General features: G+C 30.3%; 1 protein-coding gene across 2 annotated transcripts in view; it reads right to left on the reverse strand.

Annotated features, from left to right (window-relative positions):
• Window positions 1–1,183: 1,183 nt before the first annotated feature.
• Window positions 1,184–20,534, reverse strand: part of LOC129914113 (DNA-binding protein RFX2) — a 35,247-nt gene continuing 15,896 nt past the window's right edge. For both annotated transcript variants that reach the window (XM_055993181.1, XM_055993180.1), the window contains exons 3-10: window positions 9,786–9,879; window positions 9,535–9,724; window positions 9,230–9,442; window positions 8,590–9,015; window positions 4,434–4,736; window positions 4,053–4,367; window positions 3,626–3,994; window positions 1,184–1,329 (exon numbers count right to left, since the gene is read on the reverse strand). In XM_055993181.1, the coding sequence (XP_055849156.1) occupies window positions 1,243–1,329; window positions 3,626–3,994; window positions 4,053–4,367; window positions 4,434–4,736; window positions 8,590–9,015; window positions 9,230–9,442; window positions 9,535–9,724; window positions 9,786–9,879 (1,997 nt within the window). In that variant the 3' untranslated portion in view covers window positions 1,184–1,242. The remainder of the gene's footprint in view (window positions 1,330–3,625; window positions 3,995–4,052; window positions 4,368–4,433; window positions 4,737–8,589; window positions 9,016–9,229; window positions 9,443–9,534; window positions 9,725–9,785; window positions 9,880–20,534) is intronic.

Genomic DNA, 20,534 nt, shown 5'->3' on the forward strand with positions numbered 1-20,534 from the left:
GACAATAGTATTGTTTGAGCATGTTTCTTGTTTATTTTTTTTTAACTTCTCAGTGTTTATAGGTATTTTTATTATGTCAAAAAGAGTTTTGAGATAATTTAAAAGAAGTAAACATAGTCACTTATACAATTCGTATGAAAAATTCACCAAACAATTGTACGCCATATTTATTTATTTTTATTTAAATCTTTATCCAAATTATCTATTGAGCAATTTAGTTTTTTTTTGTAAATTTAAAAATTATTTTTTAATATTAAATATAATAAATAAAATAATAAGGAAAATCTTAAAAATCTAAAAGACTAGACATGTTATAGTTTAATTTCTTATAAAAATGACAGGATTACAAACTTCACTATCTAAGTTAGACTGATATTTTATTTTAATTTTTTTTTTGTTTAAATAATATTTTATGTATAGATAACTTTAATTCCTTTTGTATTTTTTGTTTTTATTTTTTTTGTTTCAATTTATAGAAACATTAATTCCTTAAATTTTAACAACCATTTTGTTTAATTTAAAAAAAGTTCAAAAACAATATAAAATAGTTTTTGTTTTTATCTTGCAAAGAACTTTTTTTCTATTTTGTATGTATTTTGTTGTTAATGTATTTTTTTTAATATAATTTCACATACATACAATAATAATAGGTATTTTGTTTTTTTTTTTTTGTTGGTTAAGAATATAATAATTTTATAAATGTTTCTATATTAATTCGTTTTGTTGCACTTTTAAGGCCTGTAGTCAATTTGATTTGTTGAAATAAATTTATCAGCTATAATAAAATTAAAAATAAAAATATAATATTTTACATACAAAATTTTAAAACTTTTTTGTATTTAATTTTGTTTGTGATGTTTTTGATGTCTGGTTTTGATTTTTTAATTATTTTTTTTTAACAAAATGCCAATCCTCAATAAGTAAATATTTTTACGTAAAAGTTCTTTGTTTTGGACGGTTTGAACTATTGAATGGCTTTTAAGAAAACTGCATAATGTTCAACTGGTTAACAGTTACATAAGTTATTAATTTAAATTGCTATTGTTTTTTTTATTTAAGATCGAATGATAGTAAGTAATGTTTTTGAAATCAAAAGTTTGATCATTAAAAACAGAAAAAAATTAAAATAAAAAGATAATAATTTAGAAACTAAATATTTTTATTTTTTTTGTTTGTTTTTCAAGTATTCCAAATATTTCATATTAAATGTATTTTGTTTTAACAAAAAATCAAGTATTTTAATCATTCGTGCTTCATTCGTTTAGCGACACTCGCATCGGCGTCAATAAATGCTAGTTGATAATCAAACTCGAAATCAGTATCTTTTTGCTGTAAAGAAAAAATTTTAAAAATTAAAAATGGTTTATTTTATATTTATTTTTTTTTAAAATGTTTAATTCAAAATCCAATTGACGCACTTGTGTTCAAAATATTACAATTTTGTATTTATTTAAAAAAATTTATTTTATTTAAAAAATGTTTAAATGTAAACTAGTACAATTTTTTAGTAAAGTGAATTTTATTGAAGGTTTTGAATGAACAATAACAAATAAACCCTAAACGACTCTCCCGTCCAGTATGGATCGGAATAAAAGAGTTAAATAGCGAACTTTATTTTTCTGCTGTAGTAAATTGTATTAAATAAACTTTAAACATTAGTTAATTAAAAAGCACACTTGATGTCCCATTAATACCGTTAAAATTACATTGACTGGGTATTTTATGACTTATAAAATTATCGCTGAGTAGATTATGTAAACCAATATCTGGTTCGATTTTAGAAATATGCGAGTTTTTGAAACGCGTATTTAAATTAAATGAATCTGAAGTAGACAAGTAGGTAATTATAAATGATTAATTGCTTTCGACTGCATGAACTCGTGCTTTAAGAATTTATGTTTAAAAACGATTGAAGTTTGATTTCAACAATAGTTTACAACACAGCAGCAATTTCCGTCAATAGTTCTTACCATAATTCATTTTTATATGTTTGGATTTTAAAGTAACTTGTAAAAAAGTCCATATTTTAACACCGTTAACAGAACGCACTGAAGTATAGTTTATATTTGTATTTATTGCTATGGGTCGTCCCACTGTGCATCGCTGCCACTTGATAAATTTTAACTCAGAACATGTTTTCCAATTTTGTATCTACCTTACTTGAACCGACTAGTAATTTTAATAGCCTTTTCTCCGAAATCTATTTGTGAAAAACAATTTTTTTGGGCCATTGTACTCTAATATGGCCAGAGGAAAGCATGTCTGACAAGTGAAAATTCAGTATTATGACTTTATCAGCTTATAAGATCCTATGAAGCAAACTGATGAATAATTTGAACTTTACTAAAAAGGATCGTAAACTTTAACTTTTTAATACTAAAAAGGATCGGTTAACGAAATTCGAAATGAAAGAAAACCTATTGTCCCAGAAGTGTCCAAGTCGAGAGTGATTTCAAAATTGAAGAAGGAATGCAAGATTTGAATTGAGATTGTTAAACATCAAAATTGTAAGATTAGAAAAATTAAGATTAAACTCTCAAAATTTTCATAAACTCTTTTAAATAAGTAGGAAGAAAGGAAAAAAAAAATACTTCATACTCGAGTAGGGTAAGCGGGGGTACATTTGACACCGGGGCACATTTGACTTTGCGTTTTTCGGTATGATCGTGCCCTTAATTAATAATAGTTTGGATGAAGAAAGAAGCTAAGTTTGATTTAAAAAATTTTTGCGAAATTTCGTCGTCTTTCATTAACTTTTCGCGGAGTACCACGTGTTTTCGTGTTTTCTGTATTTCTGATGTAATTTTTGACCACCGGTATGTAAGCGATTTCTGAACCTAATAAAAAAGTTTTTTTTAATGGTGAATCAATATTTTGATAGCACTATGCTTAAAGTTAAGTAAATTAAAACCAGTTTTGTAAAAAAATAGTATTAGTTATTGAAAAAAAAGAAAAACAGTTATGAGGCTCCTTCGGGGCACCTTTGACTTTTGCAATGTGGGCACAGTTTTATGTTGGTTTTGGGGATTTATTTATTTAATAAATTATTTAAAAATAAATCAACATCGATTAATTTTGATTAAGATTTAAATGGAGAGATTATTTGAAACATTTTATGGTTTTTTGTTTTTTCTTCTTCTTTTTAGAAAATAAATTTTCTGATTTATTTTTTTCATTATATTGTTAAGTAGATTGTTTAAAACCAAAAAATTTTTTTTTTTCTAACTGAACAATAAACGAGCAGGATCCGCTGATAGTTTTAAAAACATAATGCACACGATGTGAGGTTTAATCCACCATTGTCAATTGTACCCCTTATAAAGTCAAATGTGCCCCGGTCCCGGGGCACTTTTGACAAAATGACTTTTTTTAGAAAACATTATTTTTTTAAATGTTGTAATGTTGTAAAACAAAAAAATTTACTGTTATATAAATTGAATAATCTTGAATAGTCAATAAATCAAATACAAAATAAAACATTGGAAAACATTAACAGTTTTCGAAAATACAGACCTTTAAAAACTAAGTGTCAAATGTACCCCCTTCTCCCCTACTCTAGTACAATTTAAAGCAAAATAAATGCGAACACAATAATTGGTCTCGATCAGTTTTTTAAAACACTTACCATTCGATCGCTAATCACTGCAATAGCGGTCTTCTGCAAAACTTCAGCAACTTTATGCTCCACCAAGAAAAACATGTATTCATCATAAAGCAAACGAATCAAATGGAAGCTACCAAAACTCGATGCCGATCGTAAAGTTAAATCCCTTATAACCATGGAACTATAGAAACTCCATTTGAGTAAGAATTGGCGTGCAGCTTTGGCGTAATTGGGTTTATCCCGATATTCTTCTAAGGCCGAATCAACTACTAGACGCAACCAACTAGCCCATTGTTCAAGAGTGTTTTGCTGTTGTAAAGCGGTTTTAAAATCATTCTCAAGACGTTGCACAATAGATGTGTCACATTGGCATACCCAAGCTGCCTGTTCCTGGAAAAATAATAAGTTTAGATATTTGTATGCATAAATGATTAATACTGTTACTCACTTGGACATTGTGGAAGTCAACACGGTTAAGATCATTCAACATCTGAGCAATTTGAGAATTATTTTGAAGCACTGCTCGGGCAGCCTGAGCTAGATGATTCAAAGATGTATAGCGTCGTAGAGTTTGACAAAAAGCCGATATTGCTGCTGATTTGATCTGAACTACACGTTCTGGAGCACCAACCATCGACTCGCAGAGCCAGATTTCCAAATTTTTGGCAAAATTACGAATGGCTTGTGTAAGTGAATTTGGTATGGAACGTAGGACATCTGGAATAAGGACATCAACCATATTTTGATAGAATTGGTAATCAACCTAGAAAAAAAAGATAAACAAGTTAGTTTGCTTGAGAACGTCTTTTACTTGCGCTGCAAAGCTTACTTCTTTGATAAACTTTTGAACTCCATTACAATGGCAAAGTAAGTAAAGTTTTGTCTTTGACAAGTATTTTTCCTCTTCACATTCATCCAAATTGTTGTTATCCGAAGAACGCCAAAAATCACGCCAAAGGTATTCAATAGTACCGAATTCAAGATTCAAGACTGCATCAAGAAAAGATTCACAGTGCTCACGATAGATGGAACGGAAAGTTTCAACATCGTCCAAAGTAAGTTCGTTGTTAAATGTGGTATCGAGTTCAATATGAGGAAATATGGGAATACAACCGGAACCATCTCCCAAATACTAGAATGAGATATAAATGTGTTTTTAATTAAAATTTTAGTTTGAAATTGAAAGAAAATTTTTTATAATATTTTATTAATTTCCTAAGACCTAAAATTCATCTAAGGTAATAAGTCTTCAAAACATTCTCTAAAAGGATACATTAAGGTTTGCCTCAACTAGCCTCAAATAATTGTCAAATTTCACTTTGTTAAACATGACCACAATAGAGTAGACATTTTTTCAAAAATAAGTTCTCAAACTCAGTTTTATGCTTCAAACGAAGGTTGGAAAATGGCCTAGACTAGAGGTTAAGAGGATTTGAAGAGCTTCCAATATTAGCAAATTTGTCACATTTTTAGTAACGGTTTCTATAAGAACTGTCAACTGTGTTCCTTCTTTCAAGACCTGCTTAAATATTTCCGATATCTTTTTTACTGTCCGACATATGTATCTTAAAATGAAGTGAGTGGGTTTGGTTTCATATACCATAAAGGAGATTGATTGATTGATTGTGATTTGGGGTGTAAGCTGTACTGCGACCTGTAAGATCTATTGTACCCCCTATTAAGCTATATGAGTTAGTACCTCATTTTATAGCTCCTCCTCTAACCTAATTCCTTTCATGAAATTGATTATTTGGGGTATTTTCAAAGAGTGCAGTTTATCCTCTTCGACTTGGTAGCGACCCATGTGTTTAAATCTTTGGTGTATTAGTGCATTGCAACTACCCAGGATGTGATCCGGTGTTTCTTCTTTCTCGCTACAGAATCTACATGTTGCACTATTTACTAAGCCCAAAATATGTAGGTGCCTTCTTAACTTACAGTGGCCCGTGAGGAGCCCAGTGATTAACCTGAGATTGTTCCTACTTAGACTGATACATGATTTGAAACGCTCACGGTTGTAGTTCCCGAGAAGCATTTTCGCTTGTCTCAGTTTTGGTAGTTCTGCCCAGTTTTTTGCTCTCCTGGTCTCCTCGTCTAGTTTTATTTTATTTTTAATAACATTTTCTCCTATTCCGCAATACGGTTCGGGTCCCATTAAAGGGGAATTTGCTCCCGTTTTTGCTAGAGAGTCCGCCTCCTCGTTACCCTGGACACCAACGTGCCCAGGTACCCAGTGGAGACTGACTTTGTTTATTTTGCCAAGTTCGTTAAGTTTTCCTATACACTCCAATACTAGCTTGAAGTTGATTTCGTAGGATTTAAGTGCTTTTAGGGCAGCTTGACTATCAGACATAATGGCAATATTTTTATTCCGGTGATTTAATTCGAGGTTTATTTCTGCACATTTTACAATGGCATTTACCTCAGCTTGAAAGATACTTGGGGATTGACCCATAGGTACGGAGAGTTTGGTACTAGGCCCAAAGACGCCTGCCCCTGTACCTTCCGCTGTTCTCGACCCGTCTGTGTACCATTTGATGGTATTTTCTTTAAAAGAGTAGTTGATAGATTCACCTACCCAATCTTTTTTACTACTGAGATGTATATTGTAGTTTTTCACAAAGTTATAATTTGTGACCATTGCATCTCTTGGAAAGTCAAGGAAGTTTTCTTCTGAGGATCTGGACAGGAATTAAGGAATAAAGGAGATAGTGACAAATTAGGGGATTTTTTTTTATTATTTTGAAATAGTTTTTCCACTTAGGAACTTGATTCCCAAAAAAAAACCTAAATAACCAAGTTATCACTAGTTTTTAAAAAGTTTATTTAACATTTACGTTTGAAAAAACTCAGCGACATTATTTTTTTTAGTCTTTCGATGGAAATACTAAAATGTTACGCATAAGCCTCAGTGACCTTACTTAATAAACAATGTGTTTGAAAATTCTCCACCCATCTTTGACACTGAGGTGGAGAAACGTCAAATTCTTGTGTACACGTTTTACTGATACATTAATTGGTACTTGTGTTTTGTTATAAATTATGCAAAAAAAAACAAAAAAATTGTTTGTTTCCTTTCGCTTTCAATGAGTTTTATTTCTACAAAAAAATAAAATTTACTTCGATTTCGCCCCACAAAAATATTCTAAGGAACTTCACTCAAACAACTGCGCTATTCGAAATAACCTAAGTCTTTGACGATATAAAAAATTTAATCTTTATTTATTTTAATTTTAATTATTTTAGCTTACAACAAAAAGCGTGCGGGTACTCTACAGCTTTACGTAGTAGGAATGACCAAAAATTAACAAACATTTTGAAACCCCAAAAAAATTTTGTACAGTCATAATTAACGTTTTAATATCATAAATGCCATATAGAATTTATTTATACCATATAAAATTTTATTAAGGCCAAACTGGCAAAGAGAAAAATGCACTTTTTGTTTTTAATCAATAAATCCAAAGTTTTTTAATTTTTTAACATTGTAATATTTTATTTTAAAATATAAAATATTATACCAAACATTGAAAAATGGCGCCGGCCGTCGTTTTGTTGGTTTCTGCCGAAGGCCTACACACGCACACGATACGCGCGGTCCCTATCCCACTGAACAGAAAAAAAATGATAAAAAATAAAAAATCTTAAGTAGTATGTGAAGCGGCGGCGGCGGAGTGCTCTGGCCTTGCCGCTGCCTATCAGTGTAAACAGTATTTTTTTTTTCAAAAAAGTGTTTCGCCATTAAATGCACTAAAGGCGTTAAAAAAGACTCTGAAAATTATTTAAGCCAGATAAAATGCTTTGTTTTTCGAAAAATTCCTAAAAGTATACCTACTAACAGTTTTCTGAAAATCGATTTGAAATTAAATATAGCGTTTAAAGCGATTTTCCAAAAAAAGAAACAATATTATGTAAATAGTGCTTGGGTTTGAAAAATAATGTCCTTTATTTATTTATTGAATTCAAACAACTTTTTTTTTTTTAAATTCATACAGAAATTTTAATCAAAACCGTTAGATTAGGACATTTTTGTGCTTTCATTCTGGTAATTTATTTATGACAGTAATGGTTTTTTTTTTGCTCGAGATAGAGACATACAGAACTAAGGGACGTACTTCGTTTCTTATTTTTTTTTTTTACAAAAATTGGCAAGTACGGTTTTAAGATGCAAGATAAGATAGAATTTTGTGAATGCAGATTGATTGATTTCCCTACACATTTGGATTTAGTGCTAATACTTTTAATTTTCAATATGTGCACAGCTTTGACTTAAATTTTTTTTTTAAAAATAGTCCATGATTGGCAAACTCAGCCCTTTTTTTTTCAGAAACCTTAATAAGATTTATCAACCTGAACTCTTCATTTTTGGTTATGATGTGAGAACAAAAATTTGGTCCATATTTTTTTTTGTATCAGATCACCGTTGAAATAGCTTGTTTAATAGTTTTGCTTTTTATATTACTATTATTACAATCCATTAATGGCACGCCAGAGAGAGAGAGGAGTGTTTAAATAATTTCACCGTCGGTTATCGATAAGAATTTTTCAAAAGAGCTTAAAATCTAAAATACCCCTTTGTGGGTTCCAGCGAATTAAAAAAGCTTTCACATATTTTCAACAATTTATTTTTAAGAAGCGCAGTTTTAATTAAAACTCATTTAATTTGATTTATTTTTATTAAAAAAAAAATCCCCACGACACGACCAGAATTAATTTGATTTTTCTCAATTTTCTTTGCACTGAAAAAAAATAATACACTTTTGAATAAAAACTAATTAAAATTTAACAAGTTTTTCATTCTTTGTTGAAAAGTAAGTAAAAACAAGCAATCACTGTCACCACAATAGGTATTATTTTCTTTTTGTTTTCCTTTCTTATACAAACTAAAGTTTTTTTTTTTTTTTTTAAAGGAACTTCAATAACACACAAAAACGGGAATCGCGTTTATTTTATTATTATGATTCTGATGAATAAATGGGACTCACCTGAGAGCAAGCTTCATATGCGTCGGGCTTAACATTGTGTTTTTTCATGCCTTTGCCCAAACTTCCTCCACCCCCGAGACTGCTGCCACCACCACCAGCACCACCACCGCCACCAATCCCGTTAAGATTACCACCGTTCTGATGTTTTCCCGAGAACGGCTGGCCCGGTTTATCTTCCATAGTGTGCGACAGGGTAGATCCGGGCTTTATGCGAATACCATAGTAGTGATACTTGGAATTTCCACGAGTACCCAAACGACGAGTCCGCAATCCGGAAAAAACCGAACGAATTAGCTTGCCGAAGCTTGCAGCATTTACTGGTTCCGATTTGTTTTCGTTGCAATGGTGCATGTAGTGATTGTAGAGGGTCGAACGGGGCAGACTTACTCCTTCTGCTGTTTCATAGTTACGTGTAAGCCATTTTATCTGTATATATGCAATGAAATTAAAGTTAAAACACATAAACATCACACACTCACACATTGACAAGAGAGCATTTTAATATGGGTACAGCGCAAATTCAAAAACATGAACATTTTAAGGGATGCAGTAAAAAGGTATATTCCAAAGAAGAAAGAACAAAACCAAACAACAAAAAAAAAAAAAGGGATGAGAATGCGCTTGCATCCCTTTGACTTACCGTTGCCGAGGCAATCTTGTTGGCATTTGCCAGGTTATTAGAATCTCCAACAGTGAGTCCTCCACTGACAATCACACCCCCGCCGCCGCCAACACCTCCATTGTTCCCACCAACAAGCCCACCAGCAGAGCCACCACTTCCCGTCCCAGAGGAAACAGCAATTGATGGAGTTGTAGAAGTTGGTGTTTGTGCTTCCTGCAAGTAAGACACTTCCTAATAAAGAGAGAAAGAATGTTCAATAATAAAATTGGGTGATGAGCTGCCACAAAGTCATATCATAATAATAAAATTGAAGATGTCCTTACGGATAAGCTCGGTGGCGATTCGCGGCTTTGTGATGAGGTGTTTAGGAGAAGATTCTCCTCGCCAGGAACTAAATAAGGCAACCCGGATGCATGCGATGGGGGAGTATTCGTTGTAGAGTAGTTGGCTGTAGTTGAATAGTAGGATTGGCTTGTTGTTTGGTAATCACCGACGGGACAAAAAGGATATGTCCTGAAAGTAATATATTTTATTGGAATATCAATTGTAGATAAATTGGGAAATTTTGTCTTACATTTGGGACTGACTGGAGTTACTGTGGTACAACTCTGTGTCCACATATTGCACTTGATAGGAATTCTGACCACCGACGGTGTCCTGTGTAGAAACTAAAACGAAAACAAAAAAACAAAACGAAGCATATAGAGCGCATCCAATTTGGAAACATAAAATACTTTTGGAGAGTTTGAAAAATCACACTAACAAAAAAAAAAATAGATCAAAAACCACTGAGCTGATTACACTGGTCTGCAAAATTTAACTTTTTTTTTCTCCTTCAAATAATTTTTTGATATTATGAAAGATTAGACTGAATCTAAATCTGGTTTCAGAAAAATTCTATCAGGTACAATTTTTGTAAAAATTTATTTTTAAAAAATGTGGGTAGTTTCTAAAAAATCACCCTTTTAGATTCATTTGAACGTATATAAAATTAGAACTATTTATCGCATTGAGCTCAAATTTTGAGGACTTATTCTTCATACTATGACCTATCGATTGACATCAAATATGTCCTTCTACATTAATTTTTACTCAGTTTTTAAAATACTGATTGACAAAAAAAGCAGACATTTCGAAATCCTTAACTTTTTAGTAAATCCTACATGAAAAAAAGCACCTTAATTAAGGAAAATGTAAAATATCAATGCCCATTATATTTAAAAAGTCAAATATGTGAAGAAAACCATAGTAAAATACCTACTTTAAACAAAATTTGTACGTGTTTTGTAATTTTATATACTATTTTTCTATTTAGAAATATCTTATTTGTAATAAACCATTCGATAAACTGCCTTGTAAAGCTTCAGATTTGTTTCTCCTAGAAACAAAAGTATACTTTTCTTATAGGTTTTGATGTGCTAAGTTTAGAATCCGAAGTCAAAAAAACTCTATCACGGTACGATTTTAAGATATTCGCATTAATGTATCACAAAATCAAGTCATTTTTTTAGAAAATGTCAAAAAAAAACTACTATATCTCAAAAACCAGAGCTGGCCGAATTCATAAACCGTAACAATTTTAATTGAAAAAGATTACATTATGCCAAAATTTTTCTTCGAAAACAGCAAAAAAATTGGTTTATGAAATTTTGTAACGGGAATATCTAAAAAACTGACTTCTGACTTCGGATTCGGAATCAGCATACAAAAATCCTTTAGAAAAATATAGTTTTATTCAAAGGAGGATTTCCTTGCAGACCAGTGTTATAGATTCATTTAAAATGGATATATTTTGAATTTTACCGGACTAATCTTCAATGTTGAGGAGTTTAGGTATATGGAAAATAATGCAATATAATTTTTTCTACATTTTTAATTTGAACCAAATTGAGTTGTCCTTCACGCATAGGTTGGAACAACGCTTTTTTAAACTTTGTGATTTTGTATTATAGATGCCGAAGAAACCCCGTTTGAAGTTTGAATTCATAACGAGGAGTCATCGATTTATAAAATGACATTTTCAGATTTCGATGAACCTACAATTTGCTATAAGCTGTTTTGCTTTTGAAATCTAGCATCTTTTGGGAACCCTCCAAAGGAGTTATTTTTTAAATTTTGTTCAGAAACAGAAATAGCAGTACTTTCTACATAGAAATTATTTACCCTACAAACAATTTTGCTTCTATAAAGCTTTACACAAGCAACTATAGCACCTGTAAAGATTTATAGAAGCAAAATTGTTAGTCGGGTAGTACTTATTTTCTCAAAAAAGACTCCCATGAATTCGGTTACAAAATTCAAGTTCACTTTTAAAACAAAAGCTTCTTCTCGAAATAAAACTAAGATGATAGAGAATGCAAAAAATGTGGGTCTCACAATTACTCTTTCTGTCTGTTTGCCTAAACTGTCTTTTCATGTTTCAAGGATTGATATTTTGAGAAAAATTAGTTTTTTTTTAAAGTGAAGAAAACAAATAATAAAAATAAATAAAGTTCGCTGCTCAGCTCTTTTGTTTAAACGAGTGTCCAATTATGCTTGTTCAAAAGTTCTTTTACAAAGTTTAAATCATAGATATTAAAGTTAAAACCCATTAAAATAGTGGTTTAATTGCGCTGCAGCTGTGCATTTAATGCACGGAAACGGATTCATTGTTTTTTTCTGTTTTTTCCTTTTTTATAGCCAAATTATTCTAAACTTTTAAGATAACCTAATAAGATCTAACTAAGCACGGGTATCTTACATATAACCATAATAAAGGCTTTTTTTAACACATGTTAAGAATTGGCAAACATTGAAAAAAAGAAGAAAACCAATGATCAATCCTTTAAGAAATATTCTAGTATTAATATGTGAACGAAAAAGCTGACGTTACATTCAATTTCACAAACTCCTCTGAAAATCCATTTAATTGAACACTTTTGCTATATTTAAACTGAAAGAACATTAAATGAAAAGATGGTGATTCTTGTAATCCAACACTTAAGTTACATAATTTTGGAAATACATTTTAGGTTTACCTTACATTGTCGAAAAAATCTGCTCTTCTAGTGAACTCTTTTGAACACATAGAAGACCATTTTTATTTTAGCAAACAATTAGGTTTTAAAACTGTTGAGAGGAAAAATCAAAAATGTTTCGACTGTAAATTTTGCATTAAAAATGGCTTAAATTGCTTATATTTCAATAAATTAATAATATTGATATGGCTTTCTCTCGATTGGAGCTTAGAGAAATTTCAAAGACACATAATATGTAAATTAAAGAAACCAACAAATCTTTAATTTTGCAAAATATTTTATAAAATTTAAGTACATATCTTGAATTTAAGTATAACGAGTTCAAAAATGCTATATAATATTATGTTGTTAAAAAACTTCCATAGACCCTGTTTTGGAAAATTATAATGATTTTTTTTTATCAAGAAGTTGTTTTTATTGTAAATTTTACTATGGCATATCGTCAGTGAAACCAGAAAAGTGTGTAACTCCATTTTAGCAAATTTTATAGGAGAGCAAAAAAACAAAATCGTTTTGAAGGCATTTGTATGAGTTTTCATTTTCTAATTTTCTAATAAAATAAAAACTATGAATTTTAAGGGGATTCTCAGTTTAAGGAACGGTAGATATCAGGTTTGTCTGACAGATGGCATTCAAATCTAATTTTCAGAAAATTTGGAGTTACACACTTTTCTGGTCTCACCGACGATATGGAAACACAAATAATTATCATTTGATTTTTAAAATGGACTTTAAGTTTCAAAGGAAATAGGAGAAATAATTTGTTTGAGTGTTTAAATTCTCACCCAAAAGACCTTTAAAGTTCTTGAACTGTAACTTTAGTTAGAATATTAATTAGAAATATGTACTTAATATGATTTGTTTTTCGAAATATTTATCTTAATTCTTTTTAAACAAACATATAAACTACATTAAATAACCTTAAATCGTAGCTTTTGTTTTGTGTTCTCTTAATGTATTTCTCTATATTTCTAAACTGAAACTACACCAACTTATTTTCAGTTGGCTTTAAATTTTTAAAAATTCAGCAGCAATGTCCGATTTTATAAACGATTAAATGGATTAAGCGTATATTTTCTCTTAATCGAAGGTCAGCTTCTTACATCAAAATAATATCAAAAAAATTTATTCATGAGGCTCTAATTTTTAGAGAAAAAATTAAAATCGTAATAAATATATGTTTTATACAGAATGATGAATTTTGTAAAGAATGTATAAGATTTTGAAAATATAAAGATTAGCTAACTCAGCTTTAGCTTTTTAATAAAAGAAAAATGTGGTTAAAAAAATGTTTCGTGAAAAAATGTCACTGGTGCAACTACAATTTTCTCTTTATGTAGCATTGTACAGAAAATATAAATAGGTGCCAATGTCAAACATATTTTTTCTGTTTAATTTTTTTTATTTGTTCAGTCTTTTGTCAAGCAAAATAAACTCCTCAAATCATTATCATTTTCCATAATTGTTTTATATCAAACGGAAAACCTACTTAGATATCTTACAATGAGAATTGTAAGTTTTTTTCCGACAAAACAACAGGATGCATAGCATATTATTGTAAAATTTATTTTTTCGATTTTGGTTTACAGCTCAGATGACTGTGGTAAAATAAAAAATATTTTTTTTTTTCGGGAAAAAATCGCTCCCATAAGAAAAGCTTTGGCTTTGTTTCTTTTTTAAGAATTGTATACAAAGCTTAAAAACGAAGTGGTAAATCTGGTTCAAGGTATGTAGTTAATTACCAACCCCAAAATTTTAATTTAAAGTAATTTGTTTTCAGGTATTTAAGACTTTTTCTCATTGAAAATCAGCACAAAAAAAAAAAAAACAAAAATACAAAAGAAATCTAAATATGGTGATCTTTCTAAAAAAATGTACAAACAAATCCAAAAAGGATAAGTCACATTACACAGTAACAAAGTTTTCAGTTTTTTTTTTTTAAATATATTTCATAATTTGTTTTTATTAAGACAGTCCTCAACCAGGAATTGGAAAAGGGATTTTAGCTCCCTCTTGTTAAAAAAGCTGAAAAACGTGAGCTTGTTTCAGGGGAAGACTAAAACAGAAAAACAAAATTTGTTAATCAATTCTTAGATTGATTCATTCAGATTCAAAGTTTTATTAATTATTCAGTAGTTTCTCTTGTAATTTTTTGGTGTTTTAAACTAATAAAAATATCTATAATATATGCAATACTTTTTTAACTGAGTTCTTGATACATATTTATTTTTAATTGAGAGTCCTTTCATGAAGAGTATTAATATAAGAACAATTCGTTTTTGCAATATAAGATTATTCTTGTTTGAATTTTAGAAAACCCATTAGTAAATCAATTATTTTTGTAATGGGTTAGATGTAAGGAATTTCTTATAATAATTTGGAAGGGCTTAAACAAATTTTATTGCATATCCCAAGAAAATAAAAATTCATTTGGAAAAAGAAGATCCTTTTCAAGAAGGGAATTTAGAGATTCTGGAAACAGCTTAATCTTTGAGGTTCTTCGTTTTATTCACACTTATTCATACAAATTAGATGGTTGTTAAAAGTTTTTAAAATATGGACTAATGTTATAAATATTTCGTATATTTACCACCGCAATAAGAAATATTATTGTGCCGCCTGTACATATCGCTGACAACTTGTTTTCTCTGTTCCTTGGAAAACTGATAAATTTTCGATATAAAATCCGGCTGATGCATTCAGTAATTTTTTTTTTAATTTTTTTCAATTTCACGATATAACTTTAACTTTGTCTTATAACGAAAAAATGAAATAAATCCCACACAACAAAACAATGTTTTTCCGGTTCACTTTTATTTATTTTTAAAAATTTAAAATTGTTTTTTTTTTATTTTTTAAATCGAAAGAAGACAAAAATCAAGACAAATTCAATCGAATATCAAAACCAATTGTAACGCGATATCCAAGTTCGCCAAAGGTCGTCACTAGGGGCGATGAACTAGTTTTAGAGGCCGTTCACTCAACAGCAGCATCAGCACCTCTCGCAAACACTCTTGTATAAATATACATCACATTCGAACAGAGAGTGTACAAAGTTTAAAGTGATGCACCGCACCAATTACAATTACACTAACAAGAATCCATTTCATTGAAAAAGTAAAACAAAATTGAAAATTGATCCCATTCAAATGGTTTACATCACCAATAGTTACAGCCGGGTCTCACCGAACAAATAAAAAAAAAAAATCAAAATGAAATAAAATAAAAAAAAAAAAAACAAAAAGTAAAGCAAAATAGCAACAACAACAAGGAAGATATATGAGAATTGGTCCACAATTTCTCTACTGCTGCACCAGCATCAAGCCATCAGCCAGCACAAGCAAAAGCTGTTGAAAGTGAAAGGAGTTTTCAAGCAGCAGCAACTACAACTGCCACGCTACAATATGAGGTGCTTTTGTGCCTAGCAACCGGACAACACGGTGACGGTAAAATTACAACTGAATTCAAAATCGAATGTTATCCTAGCAATATGCCTTCATCGCCGTTGTGTCGGCAGCGTCGTCATCGTCATCACCATTACCATTTTCGACTCGACATCGACATCACCCCCAACTCTATCATCGACGACGACAACAACGTTTTACCTACCCGTACATTGACAAAGCCCATCCAGAGCTACAGCAGCCGTGTTATCCTTTTCATATACTTACGACTACGATCTACAACAGTACGAACGTACGCACAATTTCTATCAAATCCTCTATACTCTACGAGATACACCCTGGATTTCCTGCTCTCAAACACACAGGTGTATCATCAGTGTCTGTCATAGCGATATATCTACCCAAACTATACCACCACCTGGCCCGGCGCGGTGCGGCGCGCGGCAAATATGGATATCATCCACCCAATCCGGGATGAGTTTTGCGTTTTATTTTTTGCTTTTGCTTATTTTCCACGAACCCTGCTGGGCGCTGGGGGATGTTCGGGTGAAATGGACCAACAACAGGTGAAAGTGAATCCAACCCCCAGCAGCCAGGAACGTCAGATGGGTGGTTGGTGCTTTGTGTTGAACCGCAGGGCAGATTGAGCAAATGAGTCAGGGATGAGTTTTGGCCAATCAGACATGGCGCCTCCCCTTTTTATGGATGCGTACCGAGATTCATCCCTTATTTTTTTTTTCTGAGTGTCCTCGTCCTCGTTTCGCGTAGGTATATGAGATTTTATTACCTACAATCTACAAACAGAGAAATAGAGATTCTCGCGCATCCTCCTTCCTGTTGCTGATGGATGCTGCCATCATAATCACTCATCACACTCTAGTCCTTTATTAATTCTAGGATTTATTTCTGCCTAAAGTGAAAAACGTTTCATCTCTATTCTGGACTGGATTCTGATGCCTGGAAGGAGTGATGTAGTTTTTTTTTTCTGTGTTTTGTTGGATTTCTGTGTATATGTAAGCAAATATAGGTACCTACTAGAAGTTGTTTGTGCTTTGAACTAAGATGTCACCACAATTTTTCAATTCTTGAAAAATATTCAAAGGAATAACTTTTATACAGTTGTGTATATACAGATAAAATACTAGGTATATATCAAGACTATCTCAAAACCGTCAGAGTCAGCTTTTGTGGTTTCAAGAATTCAAGCAGGATGATGGCGGCGACACGATATGGGGTAAAGGAAATGAGCTCATCACTATAGAAAAACCAGAAATCAACAAAAATTAAAACATTGCTGCTTCTATTTTGTTGGATCCTCGTGAATCCAGGATGTTTTATTATATCTGATATTCGCTCTCTTGTTTGTTGTTTGTTGAGATTGAAACTTTTTCAATTAAAATTCGAGGAAAATTCCTTAACAATTAATTAGGAGAGAAGAATAAGCCACAGAATGAATTTTTGAATGTTGTAATATTTTAAAATGTATTATTGTTATGCATGGATGGATGTAGAGCAGTTGAACTTCGTGCCACATCACTCTCACACAATTGGGTTAACAATTTACGAAATTTTGTGGTTTTTATTATTTATTCTTGATAAATAGGAAAATTATAATTCAGAAAAAGGAAGTAGGGAAAAGGATTAAGAAGAAAATATGATTTCCCAAGAAACAATGGGTTATGTAGGGTGATTCGGGAGAACAAATTATAGAGATGTAGATTTATTATTCTAAGAACAAAAAAACATTACATTACATTACTAGAATAAAACTAGGACGAAAGGTTCTTTTTTATGTTAATTGAGGCGTTTAATTCATGGTTTTATTTCGAGGAAGAAAACTGTAAGCATATTTCGCGAAATTTCTTACAAAACACATAACAAAAGCTTTTCTAACTAAACACAAAACAAATTATATACATTATACACTCTGACCGAAATTATAACTAAGTATACCAACACATACTACAATGCACAGAACCTTTCAACAATTATAGAAAAATGGATCCAAAAGGTTACCCGATTATAGGGAATTTGAAGATTCTATGGCACTACCACACAAAAAGAAAAAAAAAATTGCAGGGCACCGAAATTAAAAGTTGAATCCCATAAAATGTATGATTCAAGCCCCAATCTATTCACACTCCATTCAATTTAAATTCGCTATTTATTTGCATGCAATTTAACAGATTTGTAATGAGCTCTTACTAATGGAGAGTGAATAAATTGTTCGTAAGTACGAGGAAGCGTAATTGGTTTCTTTAAAACAAAAGAGTTGAGCAGCAAACTTGATTTTGTTAATATTTTTTAAATATTTTTGTTTTTCACATACAAATATGAATTTAATGTGTTGTAAGAGTATAAATGATAGTTTTGATTCAACAACATCAAACTGTGGGTCGTAGTAACTTTGTGGGAAAACCTATAAACACAAAAAGACTAGTTTTATTGGACAATGTTGCGAATCAAGTTCATATACTTGCCATTAATTAGGTATAGTTGACATTTTCCAAAATTTTTAATTCGTCTCCTTTAAGTCTTTTCTTTAAAATTTGTATGTTTTGGTTACCATTTCCTTAGGATTTTCAAAAATTCTGCTTTTCTACTTTTGCTCCTATACAAAATTCTATGCAAAATTTAGCCAAAATAAAATTTACAAACAACACAAATTAAAATCTTTACATCTTAAAATCTTCTAAATGTAAGGCTAGAAGCTATTGATTGATTTTAAAAAGGCGCAAGGTTTTTTTTTCGTGATTTTGTTGCATATTATAAAATAAAAGAATACTCAAAAACAATTTGAGGGCTATTCGAAAAATTATACTTGAAATCAAATATTAATGATTGCTTCTTACATCTACATTTGGAAAACAAAACATAAAACAAACTTCGAATACTTTGATTATTGTTATTACCTATACAAAATTAAATCCATTTTATTCGAAGAATACCTTTTTTAAGCAATTGAATTTCTATTACAAGAATGATTTATCTGTTTTGTTTTAATTTTATAGAACGTTGCATTATTATTTGGTTGGACAGATAAATTAAATAAATGGACATAAGTAGCGTGTATTAAATAAGCTTAAAAAACAAATAGGATCTATAATAAATTTAGAAGATTTCTGCATGATTTTTTGCCATTTAACTAGTATAAAATGATTTACTTTTCAGAATCCTGAAGGGTAAATAAATTGGTAGACACTTTGATAAAAATAGAACAGGTCACTAAAGGTAAACTTAATTATTTTAATGGGAACATTTTATCAATTTTTCTCTTTAGAAAGTCTATACAAAATGAGGCTTTTAAATACATAAGACAAATAAGTTTTAGTGAAAATATATAAAATAGTAGCACTGTTAAAAAAATCAATACGTTTTTAAAGGTTATATGGGTCAAAATCATGGAGGTGAGAAATTTCGATGACCGAATTCTTAAAAAATCAACTTTGTTTTATGATAAAAATTTCATGCTCAAATGTTCGCTTTAGCCATAATTTGTCGGTTCATGAACGGGCAGAGCACAAAAATGCAATTTTAAAGTTCAAGTGACCTCAACTCCAAATTTATTTTTTATTTCACAAAGTTAAACGAAATATTTTTGAGATTATATTCTAGTGGCCTCGATTTTTGATCATAATATCACAAAAAAATAAATTTTCATTCTAACTATACCCCAAAACAAGCGTTCCCGGAATGACGGTTAATTGATGTACTCTACTTAAAAATGAAACTAAAACTATCTTCTTTCATACATTTTATATATTTATCCATAAAAATAACCGTGGAATGATAAATCTATATAAAATCAACTTTTAAAACTGCTTCCAGCACAATGTTGGTTTTATGCGTCATTTTTCCTGGGACAACTTTTATTAATGTATAAAAAATAACAAAACTTAATTTTTTTTGTAAGAGATGTACCAATTTATAAAAAGTATTGTGTATAGTAGTATTTAGAAAAGAAATACTTAAAAATAATTGACTTTAATGTGTGCAGTTTTTGAGTTTTGGACATGTCCGGGAATGCTGTTTTTTGGGTATATAAGATGCAATAAAAAAGAAATTTAAACTTTTCTAACCGAAATAAATAATATTCGTAGATGCGTGCCTACTATTTTAATTGGTAAATGAGAAAAAAACTTTAAATAAATGTTATTTTGATTTAAAAAAATGCCTGGACATCAAATTTTCGACCTCCATGATTTTGATCCATATAGATTTATTGACCACTGCTCTCTGTCGCACTCAACTAAACCCATCTCGGCAAAAAATAAAAAAAAATGCACGACTGGTTCGCACGTTCTTGCTCTCATGTTAAAAGTTTCTTGGAAAAAAAACTTAAAATATAATATAAAATTTGGTTTGAAATTATAAATACACCTCTTTAAATTGTTTTGATATTAAAACGAAGTATGCTATTTAATTTCTTTTTAATTTTTAGAATTTTTGTTTTAAAAATAGTTTGTGTCGTTTTTTGAAAAATAGTTTTTTTTTTTAATATAAAAATTTTCCAACATTTTTCAAAAAAAAAAAAAATTGGTATGCCATTAAAAAAGAAATAATATTTGACATAAAAAAAGTTTCAATAAAATTCATTCATCCGGTCGGTTAACTCTTTTATGAGAAAGTCAGAAATGAATTTTTTGTGAATACAAAAAATTTTCAAAAAAAAAGAAGAGAGATTAAGTTATGAATGAAAGAATCAAAAAGCACAAGAATTTATGGAGTTTTCTTACTATTTCACTTTTCATGTTATGCTTTTTGTGATTCCAGATATCTTTGGGACCTATTTTAGTGTTGCATTTCAATTTCTTTAGATTACTCTATAAATTACTGAACTAGCTGTAGACACCATTTATTTTATTTTTTCTAAAGCAAAAAAAAAAAAAAAATAACAGCCCA

Source organism: Episyrphus balteatus, chromosome 3, assembly GCF_945859705.1.
Source record: "Episyrphus balteatus chromosome 3, idEpiBalt1.1, whole genome shotgun sequence".
Lineage (NCBI taxonomy): Eukaryota > Metazoa > Arthropoda > Insecta > Diptera > Syrphidae > Episyrphus > Episyrphus balteatus.